This window comes from Oncorhynchus mykiss, chromosome 7, assembly GCF_057628025.1.
Source record: "Oncorhynchus mykiss isolate SJ-2025 chromosome 7, ASM5762802v1, whole genome shotgun sequence".
Classification (NCBI taxonomy): domain Eukaryota; kingdom Metazoa; phylum Chordata; class Actinopteri; order Salmoniformes; family Salmonidae; genus Oncorhynchus; species Oncorhynchus mykiss.
The window spans coordinates 24008965-24030243 of NC_143028.1; the positions used below are offsets into that span (position 1 = coordinate 24008965).

The 21279-nt window shown below is 40.7% G+C and overlaps 1 protein-coding gene across 1 annotated transcript; it reads right to left on the minus strand.

The window, feature by feature from the left end:
- LOC110527617 (uncharacterized) lies at positions 1-17026 on the minus strand. The gene is made up of 2 exons (XM_021609015.3): positions 10185-17026; positions 1-3312 (listed from the first exon to the last, which is right to left on the minus strand). Exons 1-2 carry the CDS (start codon positions 10603-10605, stop codon positions 2099-2101), a joined length of 1635 nt encoding a protein of 544 aa, XP_021464690.3. The 5' UTR covers positions 10606-17026; the 3' UTR covers positions 1-2098.
- Positions 17027-21279: the final 4253 nt, after the last annotated feature.

Below are 21279 nucleotides of genomic sequence, written 5' to 3' on the forward strand. Positions count from 1 at the left end.
TGTTTAAATCAAGCTTTATTTCTATAGTACATTTCAGACATGGATGCAACACAATGGCTTCACAGGGAAAAAACTAACAAGAATAAACAGAAATATTTAGTACACAACATAAGAGGATAAAAAAACAGAAGATTGAAAGACTAATGAGCATCCTAAGGAAATTCCATTGATTAAAATATCAACAATATGATTCTATGGGTGATGCACTGGGCCAGACACTCTTAATTATAACCTGGAGCACGGGGCCAGCCACTATTTAAATAGATCCTGGAGCATCTGGGACAGACATTCTAAAATAGCACCTGAAGCACTGGGCTAGACACTCTTAAATAACATCTGGAGCACCTGGGCCATCAACTGTTAAATATCACCTGGAACACTGGGCCAGACACTCTTAATTATAACCAGGAGCACTTGGCCAGCCACTCTTAATTATAACCAGAAGCACTTGGCCAGCCACTCTTAATTATAACCAGGAGCACTTGGCCAGCCACTCTTAAATAGCATCTGGAGCACCTGGGCCAGCCACTCTTAAATAGCATCTGGAGCACTGGGCCAGCCACTCTTAAATAGCATCCGGAGCACCTGGGCCAGCCACTCTTAAATAGAACCTGGGCCAGCTCAGGTGAAACGCCTTCCAATTAACGAGATGGACAAGCCAGCACAGGTGTAACACATACTAAGGAGGAGACAATCAGTGCACCCTACATGCTAATGAGCTATACGTGCTGAAGTCCATCCTCAAAACATAAATGGAAAAACCAAAGCCCGTAACACCTTCTCCCTTAAGACAACAAATAAACTCAGCAAAAAAAGAAATGTCCTCTCACTGTCAACTGCGTTTACTTTCAGCAAACTTAACATGTGTATGAACAAAACAAGATTCAACAACTGAGAGACAAACTGAACAAGTTCCAGAGACATGTGATTAACAGAAATTGAATAATGTGTCCCTAAACAAAGGAGGGTCAAAATCAAGAGGCACAGTGAGTATCTGGTGTGGCCACCAGCTGCATTAAGTATTGCAGTGCATCTCCTCCTCATGGACTTCACCAGATTTGCTAGTTCTTGCTGTGTGATGTTACCCCACTCATTCACCAAGGCACCAGCAAGTTCCCGGACATTTCTGGGGGGAATGGCCCTAGCCCTCACCCTCCAATCCAACAGGTCCCAGATGTGCTCAATAGGATTGAGATTCGGGCTCTTCGCTGGCCTTGGCAGAACACATTCCTGTTTTGCAGAAAATCACACAGAACGAGCAGTGTGGTTGGTGACATTCTCATGCTGGAGGGTCATGGCAGGATGAGCCTGCAGGAAGGGTACCACACAGGATGTCTTCCCTGCAATGACAACAAGCTCAGGCCAATGATGCTGTGACACATCGCCCCAGACCATGACGGACCCTCCACCTCCAAAATCAATCCCGCTCCAGAGTACAGGCCTCGGTGAAATGCTCATTCCTTCGACGATAAACGCAAATCCGACCATCACCCCTAGTGAGACAAAACTGCGACTCGTCAGTGAAGAGCACTTTTTGCCGGTCCTGTCTGGTCCAGCGACGGTGGGTGGCCTCTGGTGAGGACCTGCCTTACAACAGGCCTACAAGCCCTCAGTCCAGCCTCTCTCAGCCTATTGTGGACAGTCTGGACTGCCACTGCAAGGGTGATCAGCTGTCCGTCCTGTCTCCCTGTTGCTCCCTGTCTCACAGTACGGACATTGCAATTTATTGCCTTGGTCCCATCTGCAGTCCTCATGCCTCCTTGCAGCATGCCCAAGGCACGTTCACGCATATGGTGAGGGACCCTGTGCATCTTTCTTTTGGTGTTTTTCAGAGTCAGTAGAAAGGCCGCTTTAGTGTCCTAAGTTTTCATAACTGTGACCTTAATTGCCTACCGTCTGTAAGCTGTTAGTGTCTTAAGGACCGTTCCACAGGTGCATGTTCATTAATTGTTTATGGTTCATTGAACAAGCATGGGAAACCGTGTTAAAACCCTTTACAACAAAAATCTCAAATCAATTGAACAAACATTAAAATGATCCTACAACAATGTTAAAAACAGTGACAGTGACATTACATTGATATCATGAAACAACTCCTTCATCTATGTATTTTCTGATGTTTAATCAGATATCTTTTATCTGAGAATCTCTTGTCACATTGATTACAGCTATGAGGTTTCTCTCCTGTGTGTGTTCTCTGGTGTGATACCAGGCTGTTGAGCCAATTAAAACTCTTCCCACATTGACTACAGCTATATGGTTTCTCTCCTGTGTGTGTTCTCAGATGCACAATCAGGCTGTTTAACTGAGTAAAACTCTTCCCACATTGATCACAGGTATAAGGTTTCTCTCCTGTGTGTGTTCTCTGGTGTGTAATCAGACAGCCAGATGTAATAAAACTCTTCCCACATTGACTACAGCTATATGGTTTCTCTCCTGTGTGTGATCTCTGGTGTACCATCAGGCTGCTTGACTGATTAAAACTCTTCCCACATTGATCACAGCCATAAGGTTTCTCTCCTGTGTGTGTTCTCTGGTGTACTATCAGGCTGCTTGACTGATTAAAACTCTTCCCACATTGATCACAGCCATAAGGTTTCTCTCCTGTGTGTAGTCTCTGGTGTATCTTCAGATCTCCAGATTGAACAAAACTCTTCCCACATTGATTACAGCTATATGGTTTCTCTCCTGTGTGTGTTCTCTGGTGTTTTGTCAGATTGCTAGATGTAAAAAAACACTTCCCACATTGATTACAGCTATAAGGTCGCTCTCCTGTGTGCATTCTCTGGTGCACCTTCAAGGTGTGTGATGTTGAAAAGCTTTTCCCACAAAATGAACAATGGTGAAGCTTCTCTCCTGTGTGTGTTCTCTGGTGCACTATCAAGGAGCTTGACACAGTAAAACTCTTCCCACATTGATCACAGCCATAAGGTTTCTCTCCTGTGTGTGTTCTCTGGTGTGATTTCAGGGTTTTTAGCTGAGAAAAACTGTTCCCACATTGATCACAGCCATAAGATTTCTCTCCTGTGTGAATTCTATGATGTATGTTAAGGTCTACTGTAGAGTTAAATCTTTTCCCACAGTCAGAGCACCAGTGAGATTTCCCTCCAGTGTGAATTCTCAGGTGTACTTTTAATGAATTTGATCTTGAGAAATGTTTCCCACAGTCGGAGCAGCAGTAAGGTTTCTCTCCTGTGGATCTCTGCTGTTGTTTACTGAGGTGTTCTGATCTAGAGAGACTCTTCTTTGCCTCATCAGCTTCATGAGGTTGTTGAGGCTCCCCAGAGGATCCAAGATAGTCCCGTCTCTCTCCTGTATGATCGACAAAGTCAGACAGACGGTTTTAAAGTCCCACAACAGCAGAAAACCACTGTTAATTTATTATTTGTTCACCTTTATTTAACCAGGTAGGCAAGTTGAGAACAAGTTCTCATTTACAACTGCAACCTGGCCAAGATAAAGCAAAGAAGTTTGACACATACAACAACACAGAGTTACACATGGAATAAACAAAACATACAGTCAACAATAAAGTTGAAGAAAATCTATATAGAGTGTGTGCAAATGAGGTGAGATAAGGGAGGTAAGGAAATAAATAGGCCATGGTGGCAAAGTAATTACAATATACCAATTAGACACTGGAATGATAGATGTGCAGAAGATGAATGTGCAAGTAGAGATACTGGGGTGCAAAGGAGCAATAAATAAATAAATAAATACTGTATGGGGATGAGGTAGTTGGATGGGCTATTGGCAGATGGGCTATGTACAGGTGCAGTAATCTGTGAGCTGCTATTTTGTAAATGACATCATTGAGGATCGGTAGGATGGTCAGTTTTACGAGGGTATGTTTGGCAGCATGAATGAAGGATGCTTTGTTGTGAAATAGGAAGCCGATTCTAGATTTAATTTTGGATTGGAGATGCTTAATGTGAGTCTGGAAGGAGAGTTGACAGTCTAACCAGACACCTAGGTATTTGTAGTTGTCCACATATTCTAAGTCAGAACCGTCCAGAGTAGTGATGCTGGACGGCGGGGAGGTGCGGGCAGCGACTGGTTGAAGAGCATGCATTTAGTTTAAAAGCAGTTGGAGGCCAAGGAAGGAGTTGTAAGGCATTGAAGCTCGTCTGGAGGTTAGTTAACTTCACTAGGGTAGGGGGCAGCATTTGGAATTTTGGATGAAAAGCATGCCCAAATTAAACTGCTTGCTACTCAGGCCAAGAAGCTAGGATATGCATATAATAGAAAACACTCTAAAGTTTCCAAAACTGTTAAAATAATGTCTGTGAGTATAACAGAACTGATATGGCAGGCGAGAACCTGAGGAAAATCCTTCCAGGAAGTACTATTATTTTGAAAGGCTGTTTTTCCATTGAATCCACCATACAAAGACTTAGGACCCAGTTAACGATCTCTATGGCTTATTCTACATGTGGCCATTCGTTAGGCATTGTTTCAGGCTTTTACTCTGAAAAATGAGGGAGATACAGCACTTTCAATTAGTGGCCAGTGGAAATTTCCAGCCATGAGCCCAGCGTGTGATCGAGAGCGCGCCTTTCTTGTTTCTCCTTTTCTATTGACAAACCTTTTGTCCGGTTGAAATATTATTGATTATTTATGACAAAAACAACCTGAGGATTGATTTATTTAAACATCGTTTGACATGTTTCTACTAACTTTTATTGTACTTTAACTTGTTATGGCTGCAATCCCCCTATCGGGATGAGTGTCATCAACAACCGCTGAATAGCATATTATATTATAATATTATTATTATTATAAATTATTATAAATATTTATATTCATGAAATCACAAGTGCAATATAGGAAAACACAGCTTAGACTTTTGTTAATCTACCTGTCGTGTCAGATTTTGAAATTATGCTTTACAGTGAAAGCAATCCAAGCGTTTGTGTAAATTTATCGATCGCACGATAAAACATTAAGCTACAGTCGTGACTGACTGTAGCTCAGTCACGAAAATCAGAAAAGCAATCATATTAATCGTTTACCTTTGATGATCTTCGGATGTTTTCACTCACGAGACTCCCAGTTACACAACAAATGTTCAGTTTGTTCCATAAAGATTATTTTTTTATCCAAAATACCTGTTTGTTTGTCGCGTTATGTTCAGAAATCTACAGGAAAGAGCGGTCACGACAACGCAAACAAATTCCAAATAGTTTCCATAATGTCCACAGGAACATGTAAAACGTTTTTTATAATCAATCAGGTTGTTTTTAAAATACAGTGCCTTGCGAAAGTATTCGGCCCCCTTGAACTTTGCGACATTTCAGGCTTCAAACATAAAGATATAAAACTGTATTTTTTTGTAAAGAATCAACAAGTGGGACACAATCATGAAGTGGAACGACATTTATTGGATATTTCAAACTTTTTTAACAAATCAAAAACTGAAAAATTGGGCGTGCAAAATTATTCAGCCCCCTTAAGTTAATACTTTGTAGCGCCACCTTTTGCTGCGATTCAGTTCTTTCCACAGATTCTCGATTGGATTCAGGTCTGGACTTTGACTTGGCCATTCTAACACCTGGATATGTTTATTTTTGAATCATTCCATTGTAGATGTTGCTTTATGTTTTGGATCATTGTCTTGTTGGAAGACAAATCTCCGTCCCAGTCTCAGGTCTTTTGCAGACTCCATCAGGTTTTCTTCCAGAATGGTCCTGTATTTGGCTCCATCCATCTTCCCATCAATTTTAACCATCTTCCCTGTCCCTGCTGAAGAAAAGCAGGCCCAAACCATGATGCTGCCACCACCATGTTTGACAGTGGGGATGGTGTGTTCAGCTGTGTTGCTTTTACGCCAAACATAACGTTTTGCATCGTTGCCAAAAAGTTCAATTTTGGTTTCATCTGACCAGAGCACCTTCTTCCACATGTTTGGTGTGTCTCCCAGGTGGCTTGTGGCAAACTTTAAACGACACTTTTTATGGATATCTTTAAGAAATGGCTTTCTTCTTGCCACTCTTCCATAAAGGCCAGATTTGTGCAATATACGACTGATTGTTGTCCTATGGACAGAGTCTCCCACCTCAGCTGTAGATCTCTGCAGTTCATCCAGAGTGATCATGGGCCTCTTGGCTGCATCTCTGATCAGTCTTCTCCTTGTATGAGCTGAAAATTTAGAGGGACGGCCAAGTCTTGGTAGACTTGCAGTGGTCTGATACTCCTTCCATTTCAATATTATCGCTTGCACAGTGCTCCTTGGGATGTTTAAAGCTTGGGAAATCTTTTTGTATCCAAATCCGGCTTTAAACTTCTTCACAACAGTATCTCGGACCTGCCTGGTGTGTTCCTTGTTCTTCATGATGCTCTCTGCGCTTTTAACGGACCTCTGAGACTATCACAGTGCAGGTGCATTTATACGGAGACTTGATTACACACAGGTGGATTGTATTTATCATCATTAGTCATTTAGGTCAACATTGGATCATTCAGAGATCCTCACTGAACTTCTGGAGAGAGTTTGCTGCACTGAAAGTAAAGGGGCCGAATAATTTTGCACGCCCAATTTTTCAGTTTTTGATTTGTTAAAAAAGTTTGAAATATCCAATAAATGTCATTCCACTTCATGATTGTGTCCCACTTGTTGTTGATTCTTCACAAAAAAATACAGTTTTATATCTTTATGTTTGAAGCCTGAAATGTGGCAAAAGGTCGCAAAGTTCAAGGGGGCCGAATACTTTCGCAAGGCACTGTATATAATCGATAATATATCAACCGCAAATGTCTTTCACAGTAGGAGAGGGAAAAACAATAGCTGTCCAAACTCTTGTGCGAGCAAAACTCATGTGACAACTTGACGCGATGTTATCGTTCTGGCTCATTTTTCAAAATAAAAGCCTGAAACTATGTCTGAAGACTGTTGACACCTTGAGGAAGCGATAGGAAAAGGAATCTGGTTCATATCCCTTTAAAAGGAGCAATGGGAGGCTATGGAACATGGAGTTTTCAAAATAGAAGCAACTTCCCGTTTTGATTTTCCTCAGGGTTTCTCCTGCAATATCAGTTCTGTTATACTCAAAGACAATATTTTGACAGTTTTGGAAACTTTAGTGTTTTCTATCCAATACTAATAATAATATGCATATATTACAATGGGCACATTTTCATCCAGGCTACATAAGACTGCCCCTGCAGCCATTTGAAGTAAAAAAAAACAACATTTTGTCTGGACGTTGAGAGGTTTTTGGACATAAAGGGGGACATTATCGAAAGAAAAAAAAAACATGTATTGTCTAACATGGAGACCTGGGAGTGCCACCAGATGAATATCATCAAAGGTAAATGATTCATTTTAACGCTATTTCTGACTTTTGTGACACCTCTCCTTGGTTGGAAAATGGCTGTATGGTTTTCTGTGACTAGGCGCTAACCTAACATATTCGCGTGGTGAGCTTTCGCCGTAACGCCTTTTTGAAATCGGACACTGTGGTTGGATTTACAAGAAGTTTATCTTTAAAATTGTGTATAATAGTTGTATGTTTGAGGAATTTTAATTATGGGATTTCTGTTGTTTTGAATTTGGCGCCCTGAATTTGGCGCCCCACTGGCTGTTGGCGAGGTGGGACGCTACCGTCACACGGCTACCAGACAGGTTAACACAGTGTCCAAAGAAGGGCCAGAAGTATACAGAACGGTGTCGTCTGCGTAGAGGTGGATCAAAGAATCACCAGCAGCAAGAGCGACATCATTGATGTATAGAGAGAAGAGTCGGCCAGAAAATTGAGCCCTGTGGCACCCCCATAGAGACTGCCAGAGATCCGATTTGATACATTGAACTCTGTCAGATAAGTAGTTGGTGAAACAGGCGAGGCAGTCATTTGAGAAACCAAGGCTGTTTAGTCTGCCAATAAGAATATGGTGACTGACAGAGTCAAAAGCCTTGGTCGGGTCAATGAATACGGCTGCACAATAATGTCTCTTATCGATGGCGGTTATGATATCGTTTAGGACCTTGAGCGTGGGTGAGGTGCACCCAGGACCAGCTCTGAAACAAGATTGCATAGCGGAGAAGGTACGGTGGGACTCGAAATGGTCGGTAATCTGCTTGTTAACTTGGCTTTCAAAGACCTTAGAAAGGCAGGGTAGGATAGATATAGGTCTGTAGCAGTGTGGGTTTAGAGTGTCTCCCCCTTTGAAGAGGGGGATGATCGCAGCAGCTTTCCAATCTTTGGGAATCTCAGGTGATACAAAAGAGAGGTTGAACAGGCTAGTAACAGGGGTTGCAACAATTTTGGCAGATAATTTTAGAAAGAGGGTCCATATTGTCGAGCCCGCTGATTTATAGGGGTCCAGATTTTGCAGCTCTTTCATAACATCTGCTATCTGGATTTGGGTGAAGGAGAAATGGTGGGGTCTTTGGCGAGTTGCTGTGGAGGGTGCCGGGCAGTTGACCGGGGTAGGGGTAGCCAGATGGAAAGCATAGCCAGCCATAGAAAAATGCTTACTGAAATTCTCAATTATAGTGAGATTTATCGGTGGTGACAGTGTTACCTAACCTCAGTGCAGTGGGCAGCTGGGAGGAGGTGCTCTTATTCTCCATGGACTTTAGTGTCCCACAACTTTTTTGAGTTTGTACAACGGGATGCAAATTTCTGTTTGAAAAAGCTAGCCTTAGCTTTCCTAACTGCTTGTGTATATTTGTTCCTAACTTCCATGAAAAGTTGCATATCAGACCTACTATAGAACCCATAACTTCACCTAACAGACCTACTGTAGGACCCATAACTTCACCTAACAATAACATAGACCTAGGACTATAAATAATTTAATATTTCAGGTGAAACATGGAAACTAAAATGTCTTTGTCATGACATTTCATAACTTGATCACCAGATAATTGTGTGAATAACCCCACTAGACTACTCTGTAATGTGTTGTCATTCTTTCTGTCCTGAATAAAGGAAAATATCTGTGTGTGTGGTACAATAGCATATATATCAAGGAACAGTTCTCTACACATTATGCGCAAAGTATATCCGTGCCCAAACTGACCAACGGCACCCTACTGTAAATCAAGCAGACAATAACACATTATAAACACCAATTTGTTAGGGATGTTGGATCCAACATGGAGCACAGCATAACTGTCTTTACCAGAGTAATGAATGAAGAAGCACTTTGGTTGTTGTTGCATGTCGTGATGTTTGTCATTTGACTGTCAAAAAAATTGTTCGACTGCAAGATCCAGTATTTAAGTTGAAGTTCATAATATGACAAGCTTAACTTTATGACTACAACTACTGTTCCCTGAAGGAGAGACACTAAATGAAACGGCCCATGGCAGACCACCCAGACCTGACCCCACAAGATGCGGCAGTTTTATCAATTTATTAATTGTCTTTCATTTGAAAAACTCCTGTCACTGTTGAGTAAGGACGCACAACTGATTACGCATACAGAAGTAGGACTAGTCTACCTGGCCTGTGTGCAAATGTAGGCCTATAAATGGGCCTATTTGGGGATGTCTGATAGTATTTCTGATTGTCTTAACGCACCACCACTAATGAGTTGTGGAGCTTCTCAAAGCAAATTTCTATTCACCTCAAACAGCAAGTAAACAAAGTCTTAATGAAATCAATTGCGAATGACAATGTCCAGCTCTCGGTCTTTCGACATCCACTCGGCACGAGAGTGGTTACATTTCTTCAGCCCCATCCCTCAGCTGTTTACCAAACCAAGTCTCTGGGCAGCCATTTTGTTCTGTTTAAAACCCAGTTGTCCCTTTAAAAAAGCCACCCATAAATCAATCAACCAACTTGCAGTTCAAACAATAAAAAAGCTGTAATTCCACCACTGTTTCGGTAATAAGATGATGATGGGGCTGGAGAAATGTAACTACTCTCAAATTCATAGACAGACCAATGGATGCAAGGACTGGCCATCCATGACATCAACATTATAGTTTTAACCACGTTGAGGCTATACAGTGTTGTTTTACATTGTTTCTAGACATGGAATAAAAAATATATTATTTGGGGTTCTGATGGGGTAAAACAGTTGAACTAAGCTCATGAGGCATGTGTTATATTCTTCAAGAATCAATGGCTATATATAAATTATTTAAAATACCAAATATGGATGTTACAATTGCAGATTTCGCCATTAACACCAAACATCAGTTGTATTTATCAGTCTGTATTTAAGACAGTACTTACTAGTATTAACCAGGGACCGGTTTCCCGAAGGCATCATAAGGCTAACTTCATAGTTGGATGCCTTAAGATGCGTCTGGGAAACCGGCCCGAGATATCCAGTTTCCTCCTCTTCTTCCTCCTCCTTTTTGGATGTGACAGTCATCTCCCCCTCCTCCTCTTTCACTCCAAAAACTGCATCCTCCTCTTTATCTGCCTCCTCTTCTTTTACTGTAACATCCTCCTCCTCTTTCACTCTGAACGCGTCTTCCTCTTCTTTAACTGTAACGTCTTTCTCTTCTTCTTTCACGGTAAAAGCCTCAACCTCTACTTGTTTTTGTATTGTAACAGCCTCCTCTTCCTCCTCCTCTTTGACGAAAGCTTCTTTCTCCGTGCAGCAGACCTCCTCTTCTTTATCAGGAGGAGAGTAGCTTAGTGAGCTCATGGTCGAGAATGCTAGCTAGCTAGGCTAATGCTAACTTACCCAGCCCGCTAGCTGAATAATAACAACAACACCGTAAATATGAAATTAAATCGGATAACTAACTAGACGACAGAAGTGGATTTAAAACACAGTGCCTAATATACACGAAAGCGTCTAAAGAGCTTTATTGGTTCAGCTATTTTGTCTAGCAAGCTACCGTGGTGTCTGACTAACTGTTGCTGCTGTTGAAAGAAGCGTTCCGTCCACTAGATTATACGTCACACTAGCGGCATCGCCTTAATGTCACAGACCGCCCTCTGTTGACTGGAGTGGGTAACGCAGTTGACTAAAATGTTTATTTAATTTTCAGACAACAAGTTAAAGGGTAGGAATCATTAGTTTTTACTCACCAGTGTAACAACACAGTGTGGTTAAAGACGTAGTAAGTTATTTGTAGGCACGATCTGGTTACCTGTAAGTACAAACAGTTATGTTTTTGTGTTATTACATATTTATTAACTTATTTCGGGAAATCTTCCAAACTACCCACAATGCAGTATTTCTCCACGTCATATGGATGATCAACTTTGTGCTACTGAGTTTGTATGCCAGTGTAACGGTGTAATGAAGTTACATTTAAATATATATATATATATATATTTAACCCTTATTTAACTAGGAAAGTCAGTTAAGAACAAATTCGTATTTACATTGACGGCCTACCCCGGCCAAACCCTAACCCAGACGATGCAGGGCCAATTGTGCCCTGCCCTATGGGACTCCCAATCACAGCCTGAATTTGAACTAGGGTCTGTAGTTATGCCACTAGCACTGAGATGCAGTGCCTAAAACCCCTGCGCGGATCGTGTGTTTGCATTACACTCAGTGTAATACATTCAGTGATAATGGTATGGGATTCTGGGTAATCCACAGCAGATTTATGGAGAATTTGAAAATTGAGTGGTCCTGGGATGGAAATGTATAAAGTTAGCAATTTATGTTCTAGTAACTACTGTTGTTGGTTTGGCGTCAAATAAGCCTCTCTTTATATGTTATATGCTGAATCTCAGTTTTCCGTGTGGGTTTTATGATAAAGTTCCCTCTTTCAATTTGGCAGTTAACTGGAAAATGCATCTTCTTTAGGATCCTCACCCGTAGCACTCATGCGCCGAAATCGCTAAGCAGTATACTTCAAAGCAGTATGTCACTTTTATCAGCAGTGATCAATGACGTCTGAAGCTTCATTTCGTCCATCATTCTGTCTCTTTTATGCAGTCCGGTAGTTGGGCTCCATTAGTCTCCCTCCTCTCAAACAAATGGCATACATTTTGTGTTCCTTTGTTTAACGACCCCTACATTTAAAATGTAGCTAACTGTCTTCTGCAGGTTGTTCTCTAACCAGTGAGGTGAATTTTCATGTGAATTCCAATTTCCATGTGTTTTTTCCCTGCCATCATTCTGTATGTTCTCTTTTGATCTGCAGTTATGTTTTAGTTGGGCTTCAGCTCACTGACCATAACCGTGCTGGTTGGCTACGCTGGTTAGGCTAATAGCTAGTTGGCTAAATAGTTGGCTGGCTGGCTAAGATAACTGCATACTGCATATAGAAAACATTCTTTGATATATGGTTAGATGGTGTTATGTATTTCCAAAACTGTGGTTTACTTTAATCACTCAAGTCATGACTGAAAACGATTGGTTTAATATGAAGTTATACATTTTAAGTTATTTCTGTTGTAGTTTACATCATAGGGAATAGGCTGGTCCTCCATATTACTTCACACCTGATTTTGGCATTCTTCTGAAATCTGATTGGTTTAATGTAATAACTCCAAAAATAGAGGACAACAGAGGATTGGTTGATTTCCAGGTTCTCACTGCACCCTCAAATGCCATGTCTTGAAATATGCAGACAGACAGATTAAAAGTAATTTTACATTGTATAATTGTACTTCTGACAGCCAACTTTCTAACTCCACCCATAACTTTGACATCATAACATTCCCAAAATGATTATTGAGTCATTGTTAGTTTTATACTGAAGACATGACTCTGCCGTTGTGCTGTAGAATATGGTCTCTTGTATAATAAGGGACTATCATTTGTCCCAACATCACAGGCCACAGACTTTGATAAGGAATTCCAACAGTGTTTCTGCAGTTTGAGATTGACAAAAAAAAAAATTCATGGGGTTTCTCCATGTTCACCTGCCAATGTAAATCCATTAAATGAGACAATTTACCAGACAGGAGTTCTTGCTAATGCTCTTCCCATTGAAAACCCGAATGAAAATTAACTTGTGGGCGGTGGTCATGATGACGGCCTATTGGATGACGTTGTCCATCGGGATTCCCAAAAAAAGAAGACACTGGATTGATCACTGGAGTCAGATGTGAAGGAGGAGGTTGATCATCAGGAGTCAGATGTAAAGGAGGAGGTTGATCATCAAGAGTCAAATGTGAAGGAGGAGATTGATCATCAGGATTCAGATATGAAGGAGGAGGTTGATCAACAGTGAACCTCTAGGATTGTGGATGGGCTGGCGTTTACACTTCCAGCTTGGTCATATATTTTATACATTGAATGTTGATATTTTGAACCCGTTTGTTCCTCCTGTTTCAGGAAGTGATGTCACTAAGTACTGCCCCTATATATACACACAGTGCATTTGGAAAGTATTCAGACCCCTTCACTTTTTCCACATTTTGTTCCGTTACTCTAAAATGGATTAAATCAATTTTTTCCCCTGAATCTACACACAATACCCCATAATGACATCACAATACCCCATAATGACAAAGCAAAAACAGGTTTTTATACATTTTTCAAATGTAACAAAAACAACAACTGAAGTATCACATTTACATAAAGTACCAGTCAAAAGTTTGGACACACCTACTCATTCAAGGGTTTTTCCTTTATTTCTACATTGTAGAATAATAGTTAAGACATCAAAACAATGAAATAACACATATGGAATCATGTAGTAACCAAAAAAGGGTTAATCAAATCAAAATATATTTTATATTTGAGACTCTTCAAAGCAGTCATCCTTTGCCTTGATGACAGCTTTGCACACTCTTGGCATTATCTCAACCAGCTTCATGAGGTAGTCACCTGCAATTCATTTAAATTAACAGGTGTGCCTTGTTAAATGTTAATTTGTGGAATTTCTTTCCTTCTTGATGCGTTTGAGCCAATCAGTTGTGTTGTGACAAGGTATGGGTGGCTCTCATGAGGATTGCCACCGGAAAGGAAGACCCAGAGTTTCCTCTGCTGCAGAAGATACATTCATTAGAGTTAACTGCACCTCAGATTGCAGCCCAAATAAAAAAAGTAACAGACACATCTCAACATCAACTGTTCAGAGACTGTGTGAATCAGGCCTTCATGGTTGAATTGCTGCAAGAAAAAACACTGTTTACAAAAGCTTTGATAAAGAACAAGGCCCACACACTGTTTACAAAAGCTTTGTTAAATCAGCACAACAGTTTTCAGCTGTGCCAACATAATTGCAAAAGGGTTTTCAACTGATCGATTAGCCTTTTAAAATGATCAACTTGGATTAGCTAACACAACGTGCCATTAGAACACAGGAGTGATAGTTGCTGATAATGGGCCTCTGTACGCCAAGTGATCATAGGGTCCAGTGAACCATGAAGGTGGATACACAGTTCAAGTCGGAAGTTTACATACACCTTAGCCAAATACATTTAAATTCAGTATTTCACAATCCCCAACATTTAATTATAGTAAACATTCCCTGTCTTAGGTCAGTTAGGATCACCACTTTATTTTAAGAATGTGAAATGTCAGAATAATAGTAGAGAGAATTATTTATTTCAGCTTGTATTTCTTTCATCACATTCCCAGTGGGTCAGAAGTTTACATGCTACCAAATACCAATTGAGTGTATTTTCTTTAAATTGTTTAACTTGGGTCAAACGCTTCGGGTAGCCTTCCACAAGTTTCCCACAATAAGTTGGGTGAATTTTGGCCCATTCCTCCTGACAGAGCTGGTGTAACTGAGTCAGGTTTTGTAGGCCTCCTTGCTCGCACCCGCCCACAAATTTTCTATAGGATTGAGGTCCGTGCTTTGTGATGGCCGCTCCAATACCTTGACTTTGTTGTCCTTAAGCCATTTTGCCTCATCTTATGGAAGTATGCTTGGGGTCATTGTCCATTTGGAAGACCCATTTGCGACCAGCCTGTAACTTCCTGACTGATGTCTTGAGATGATGCTTCAATATATCCATATAATTTTCCTTCCTCATGATCCTATCTATTTTGTGAAGTGCACCAGTCCCTCCTGCAGCAAAGCACCCACACAACATGATGATGCCACCCCGTGCTTCAAGGTTAGGATGCTGTTCTTCATATCCCCTTTGTTTCTCCAAACATAACAATGGTCAATCAGACCAGAGGACATTTCTCCAAAAAGTACGATCTTTGTCCCCATGTGCAGTTGCAAACCGTAGTCTGGCTTTTTTATGGCGGTTTTGGAGCAGTGGCTTCTTCCTTTCTGAGCGGCCTTTCAAGTTATGTCGATATAGGACTTGTTTTACTGTAGATATAGATACTTTTGTACCTGTTTCCTCCAGCATCTTCACATGGTGCTTTGCTGTTGTTCTGGGATTGATTTTATCTTTTCTCACCAAAGTACGTTCATCTCTAGGAGCCAGAACACGTCTCCATCCTGAGTGGTATGACGGCTGCGTGGTCCCATGGTGTTTATACTTATTGTACTATTGTTAGTACAGATGAACGTGGTACCTTCAGGCGTTGGGTAACTGCTCCCAAGGATGAACCAGACTTGTGGAAGTCTACACTTATTTTTCTGAGTCTTGACTGATTTCCTTTGATGTCAAGCAGAGAGGCACTGAGTTTGAAGGTAGGCCTTGAAATACATCCACAGGTACACCTACAATCAGAAGCTTCTAAAGCCATGACATAACTTTCTGGAATTTTCCAAGCTGTTTAAAGGCACAGTCAACTTAGTGTATGTAAACTTCTGACCCACTGGAATTGTGATACTGTGAAATATAAGTGAAATAATCTGCCTGTAAACAATTGTTGGAAAAATTACTTGTGTCATGCACAAAGTAGATGTCCTAAACGACTTGCCAAAACTATAGTTTGTTAACAAGACATTTGTGGAGTGGTTGAAAAAAATAGTTTTAATGACTACAACCTAAGTGTATGTAAACTTCCGACTTCAACTGTCGATATTCCATTAAAAAGCCTGCTGTTTTTCCAGCTACGATAGTCATTTGCAACATTAACGATGTCTATAATGTATTTCGGATCAATTTGATGTTATTTTAATGGACAATTTTTTTTGCTTTTCTTTCAAAAACAAGGACATTTTTTAAGTGACCCCAAACTTTTGAATGGTAGTGTATATAAAATGGACACACTAGGTCTATACTGCTCCTACATGGTGTAACAATACATCATGTAGATAGATGTATATAATGAACAGACTAGGTCTATACTTCTCCTACATGGTGTAAAAATACATCATGTAGATGTATATTACGAACCGGCTAGGTCTATACTGCTCCTACATGGTGTAACAATACATCATGTATATAATGAACAGACTAGGTCTATATTGCTGCTACATGGTGTAACAATACATCATGTAGATGTATATAATGAACAGACTAGGTCTATACTGCTCCTACAATGTGTAACAATACATCATGTAGATGTATATAATGAACAGACTAGGTCTATACTGCTCCTACATGGTGTAACAATACACCATGTAGATGTACAGTATATAATGAACAGACTAGGTCTATACTGCTCCTACACGGTGCAACAATACATCATGTAGATGTACAGTTGAAGTCGGAAGTTTACATACACTTAGGTAGGAGTCATTAAAACTTGAAAATAAAAGAGAGCCGCACACTCTTGGAGCTCAGATGCAAAAATGTAATACCAACGTTTCGACAGCCAAGCTGTCTTCATCAGGGTATGAAACAACACATTTCTTGTTATCAAACTATAGTTTTGGCAAGTCGGTTAGGACATCTACTTTGAGCATGACACAAGTCACTCACCCTCTACTTGTTGTTTTACTGTGACATCCCCCTCTTCCTTCTCCTCTTTCACGACAATGTTCAGCCCCAGAGCTTCTTTCTACGTCCAGCAGACCCCCTCTTCTTTAACAGGAGGGGAGAAGTTTAGGGAGCTCATGGCGGGGATGTTAGCTAGCTATCTAGTTAGCATGAGCGACTATGCAAATTTAAGACATCTGCCTGACTAAATATTAAAATAAAGTAAATATTAAAATAAATTAGGCAGAAGTATGTCTAAAACACATCGGCAAATATGCACTAAAACAGTGTAAAGAGCGTGAATGTTGTAGCTGTTCGCTAGAAAGCTACCGAGGTGTCTGACTTGCTGTTGTTGTTTGTTGTTGTTGAAGGAGCGTCCCGTCCACTAGATTATACGTCACACTGGCAGGATCGTCATCAGCTGACTGGAGTGGGTAACGCGGAAAAGGAAATGTTTATTTAATTTCTTGACAAAAAGGGGTATTTTTAAAATGTATTTCATTAAATAATATTATATTGATACGTCCAAAGGAAAGCATGTGTTGATTGATTAGTGAAGATTTGTAATGAATGAGAATGTATACTTGACATCTAACGCTGCATTTAAGGCATTGTCATATTAATTCAGTCAAACTAACGCTCTGCAGCCTCGTTTAACAATGATCTACGTTCTATGAAAGCTGCTAGGAGCAAACTGGAGAATAGCTAGAGGAAAACGAAGCTAACTGTGCATCCTCAGGCCCTGGTATATCATCAGACTGCATACAAACCTAACTGCATCCCCAGGCCCTGGTATATCATCAGACTGCACACAAACCTAACTGCATCCCCAGGGCCTGGTATATCATCAGACTGCATACAAGCCTGACTGCATCCCCAGTCCCTGGTAAATCATCAGACTGCAAACAAACCTAACTGCAACCCCAGGCTCTGGTAAATCAATAGACTGCATACAAAGAGGCACTGCACACAAGTTATACTTTACCAATCTCATTGCAAAAAAGTTTTATTTTATTTTTTATTTCACCTTTATTTAACCAGGTAGGCTAGTTGAGAACAAGTTCTCATTTGCAACTGCGACCTGACCAAGATAAAGCGTAGCAATTCGACACATACAACAACACAGAGTTACACATGGAATAAACAAAACATACAGTCAATAATACAGTAGAACAAAATAAAACAAAAAGTCTATATACAGTGAGTGTAAATGAGGTAAGATAAGGAAATAAATAGGCCATGGTGGCAAAGTAATTACAATATAGCAATTAAACACTGGAATGGTAGATCGGCAGAAGATGAATGTGCAGGTAGAGATACTGGGGTGCAAAGGAGCAAAATAAATAAATAAATACCAGTATGGGGATGAGGTAGGTAGATAGATGGGCTGTTTACAGATGGGCTATGTACAGGTGCAGTGATCTGAAAGCTGCTCTGACAGCTGGTGCTTAAAGCTAGTGAGGGAGATGTGAGTCTCCAGCTTCAGAGATTTTTGCAATTCGTTCCTGTCATGGGCAGCAGAGAACTGGAAGGAAAGACGACCAAAGGAGGAATTGGCTTTGGGGGTGACCAGTGAGATATACCTGCTGGAGCGCGTGCTACGAGTGGGTGCTGCTATTGTGACCAGTGAGCTGAGATAAGGCGAGGCTTTACCTAGCAGAGACTTGAAGATAACCTGTAGCCAGTAGCCAGTGGATTTGGCGACGAGTATGAAGCGAGGGCCAACCAACGAGAGCGTACAGGTCGCAATGGTGGGTAGTGTATGGGGCTTTGGTGACAAAACAGATGGCACTGTGATAGACTGCATCCAGTTTGTTGAGTAGAGTGTTGTAGGCTATTTTATAGATGACATCACCGAAGTCGAGGATCAGTAGGATGGTCAGTTTTACGAGGGTATGTTTGGCAGCATGATTGAAGGATGCTTTGTTGCAATATAGGAAGCCAATTCTAGATTTAATTTTGGATTGGAGATGCTTAATGTGAGTCTGGAAGGAGAGTTTAGTCTAACCAGACACCCAGGTATTTGTAGTTGTTCACGTATTCTAAGTCAGAGCCATCCAGAGTAGTGATGCTGGACGGGCGAGCAGGTGCGGGCAGTGATCGATTGAATAGCATGCATTTAGTTTTACTTGCGTTTAAAAGCAGTTGGAGGCCACGGAAGGAGAGTTGTATGGCATTGAATCTCGTCTGGAGGTTAGTTAACACAGTGTCCAAGGAGGGGCCAGAAGTATACAGAATGGTGTCGTCTGCGTAGAGGTGGATCAGAGAATCACCAGCAGCAAGAGCAACATCATTGATGTATACAGAAAAGAGAGTCGGCCCGAGAATTGAACCCTGTGGCACACTCATAGAGACTGTCAGAGGTCCGGACAACATGCCCTCCGATTTGACACACTGAACTCTATCAGAGAAGTAGTTGGTAAACCAGGCGAGGCAATCATTTGAGAAACCAAGGCTGTCGAGTCTGCCAAAAATAATTTTGTGATTGACAGAGTCGAAAGCCTTGGCCAGGTCGATGAATATGGCTGCACAGTCTCTTATCGATGGCGGTTATGATGTTGTTTAGAACCTTGAGCGCTGCTGAGGTGCACCCATTACCATCTCTGAAACCAGATTGCATAGCGGAGAAGGTATGGTGGGATTCGAAATGGTCAGTCATTTGTTTGTTAACTTGGCTTTTGAAGACCTTAGAAAGGGTAGGATAGATTTAGGTCTGTAGCAGTTTGGATCTAGAGTGTCACCCCCTTTGAAGAGGGGGATGACCGCGGCAGCTTTCCAATCTTTGGGAATCTCAGACGATACAAAAGAGAGGTTGAACAGGCTAGTAATAGGGGTTGCAACAATTTCGGCAGATCATTTTAGAAAGAGAGGGTCCAGATTGTCTAGCCCGGCTGATTTGTAGGGGTCCAGATGTAGCTCTTTCAGAACATCAGCTATCTGGATTATGGTAAAGGAGAAATGGTGGGGACTTTGGCGGGTTGCTGTGGAGGGTGCCGGGCAGTTGACCGGGGTAGGGGTAGCCAGGTGGAAAGCATGGCCAGCCATAGAGAAATGCTTATTGAAATTCTCAATTATAGTGGATTTATCAGGGGTGACAGTGTTTCCTAGCCTCAGAGCAGTGGGCCGCTGGGAGGAGGTGCTCTTATTCTCCATGGACTTTACAGTGTCCCAGAACTTTTTTGAGTTAGTAATACAGGATACAAATTTCTGTTTGAAAAATCTAGCCTTAGCATTCCTAACTGCCTGTGTATATTTGTTCCTAACTTCCCTGAAAAGTTATGAAGAAAGACAGACATAAAGGCCACTCGGGTCCTCAATGAAGAGGTAGGGCAAGAGCAGAATTGCTGCACATGTAACGTTTCCAAATGGGATAGTATTGTCCATGTAACATTTCCAAAATGGGATAGTATTGTACATGTAATGTTTCCAAAATGGGATAGTATTGTACATGTAACGTTTCCAAAATGGGATAGAATTGTACATGTAACGTTTCCTAAATGGGATAGTATTGTCCATATAACGTTTCCAAAATGGGATAGTATTGCCCATGTAACGTTTCCTAAATGGGATAGTATTGTCCATATAACGTTTACTAAATGGGATAGTATTGCCCATGTAACGTTTCCTAAATGGGATAGTATTGTCCATGTAACATTTCCAAAATGGGATAGTATTGTACATGTAATGTTTCCAAAATGGGATAGTATTGTACATGTAACGTTTCCAAAATGGGATAGAATTGTACATGTAACGTTTCCTAAATGGGATAGTATTGTCCATATAACGTTTCCAAAATGGGATAGTATTGCCCATGTAACGTTTCCTAAATGGGATAGTATTGTCCATATAACATTTACTAAATGGGATAGTATTGCCCATGTAACGTTTCCTAAATGGGATAGTATTGTCCATATAACGTTTCCTAAATGGGATAGTATTGCACATGTAACTTTTCCAAAATGGGATAGTATTGTACATATAACGTTTCCAAAATGGGATAGTATTGTACATGTAACATTTCCTAAATGGGATAGTATTGTCCATATAACGTTTCCTAAATGGGATTGTATTGTACATGTAATGTTTCCTAAATAGGATAGTATTGTCCATATAACGTTTCCTAAATGGGATTGTATTGTACATGTAATGTTTCCTAAATAGGATAGTATTGTCCATATAACGTTTCCTATATGGGATAGTATTGTACATGTAACGTTTCCTAAATGGGATAGTATTGTCCATGTAACGTTTCCAAAATGGGATAGTATTGTCCATGTAACGTTTCCAAAATGGGATAGTATTGTACATGTAATGTTTCCAAAATGGGATAGTATTGTACATGTAATGTTTCAAAAATGGGATAGTATTGTACATGTAACGTTTCCAAAATGGGATAGTATTGTACATGTAACGTTTCCTAAATGGGATAGTATTGTCCATATAACGTTTCCAAAATGGGATAGTATTGTACATGTAACGTTTCCTAAATGGGATAGTATTGTCCATATAACGTTTCCAAAATGGGATAGTATTGCCCATGTAACGTTTCCTAAATGGGATAGTATTGTCCATATAATGTTTCCTAAATGGGATAGTATTGTACATGTAACGTTTCCTAAATGGGATA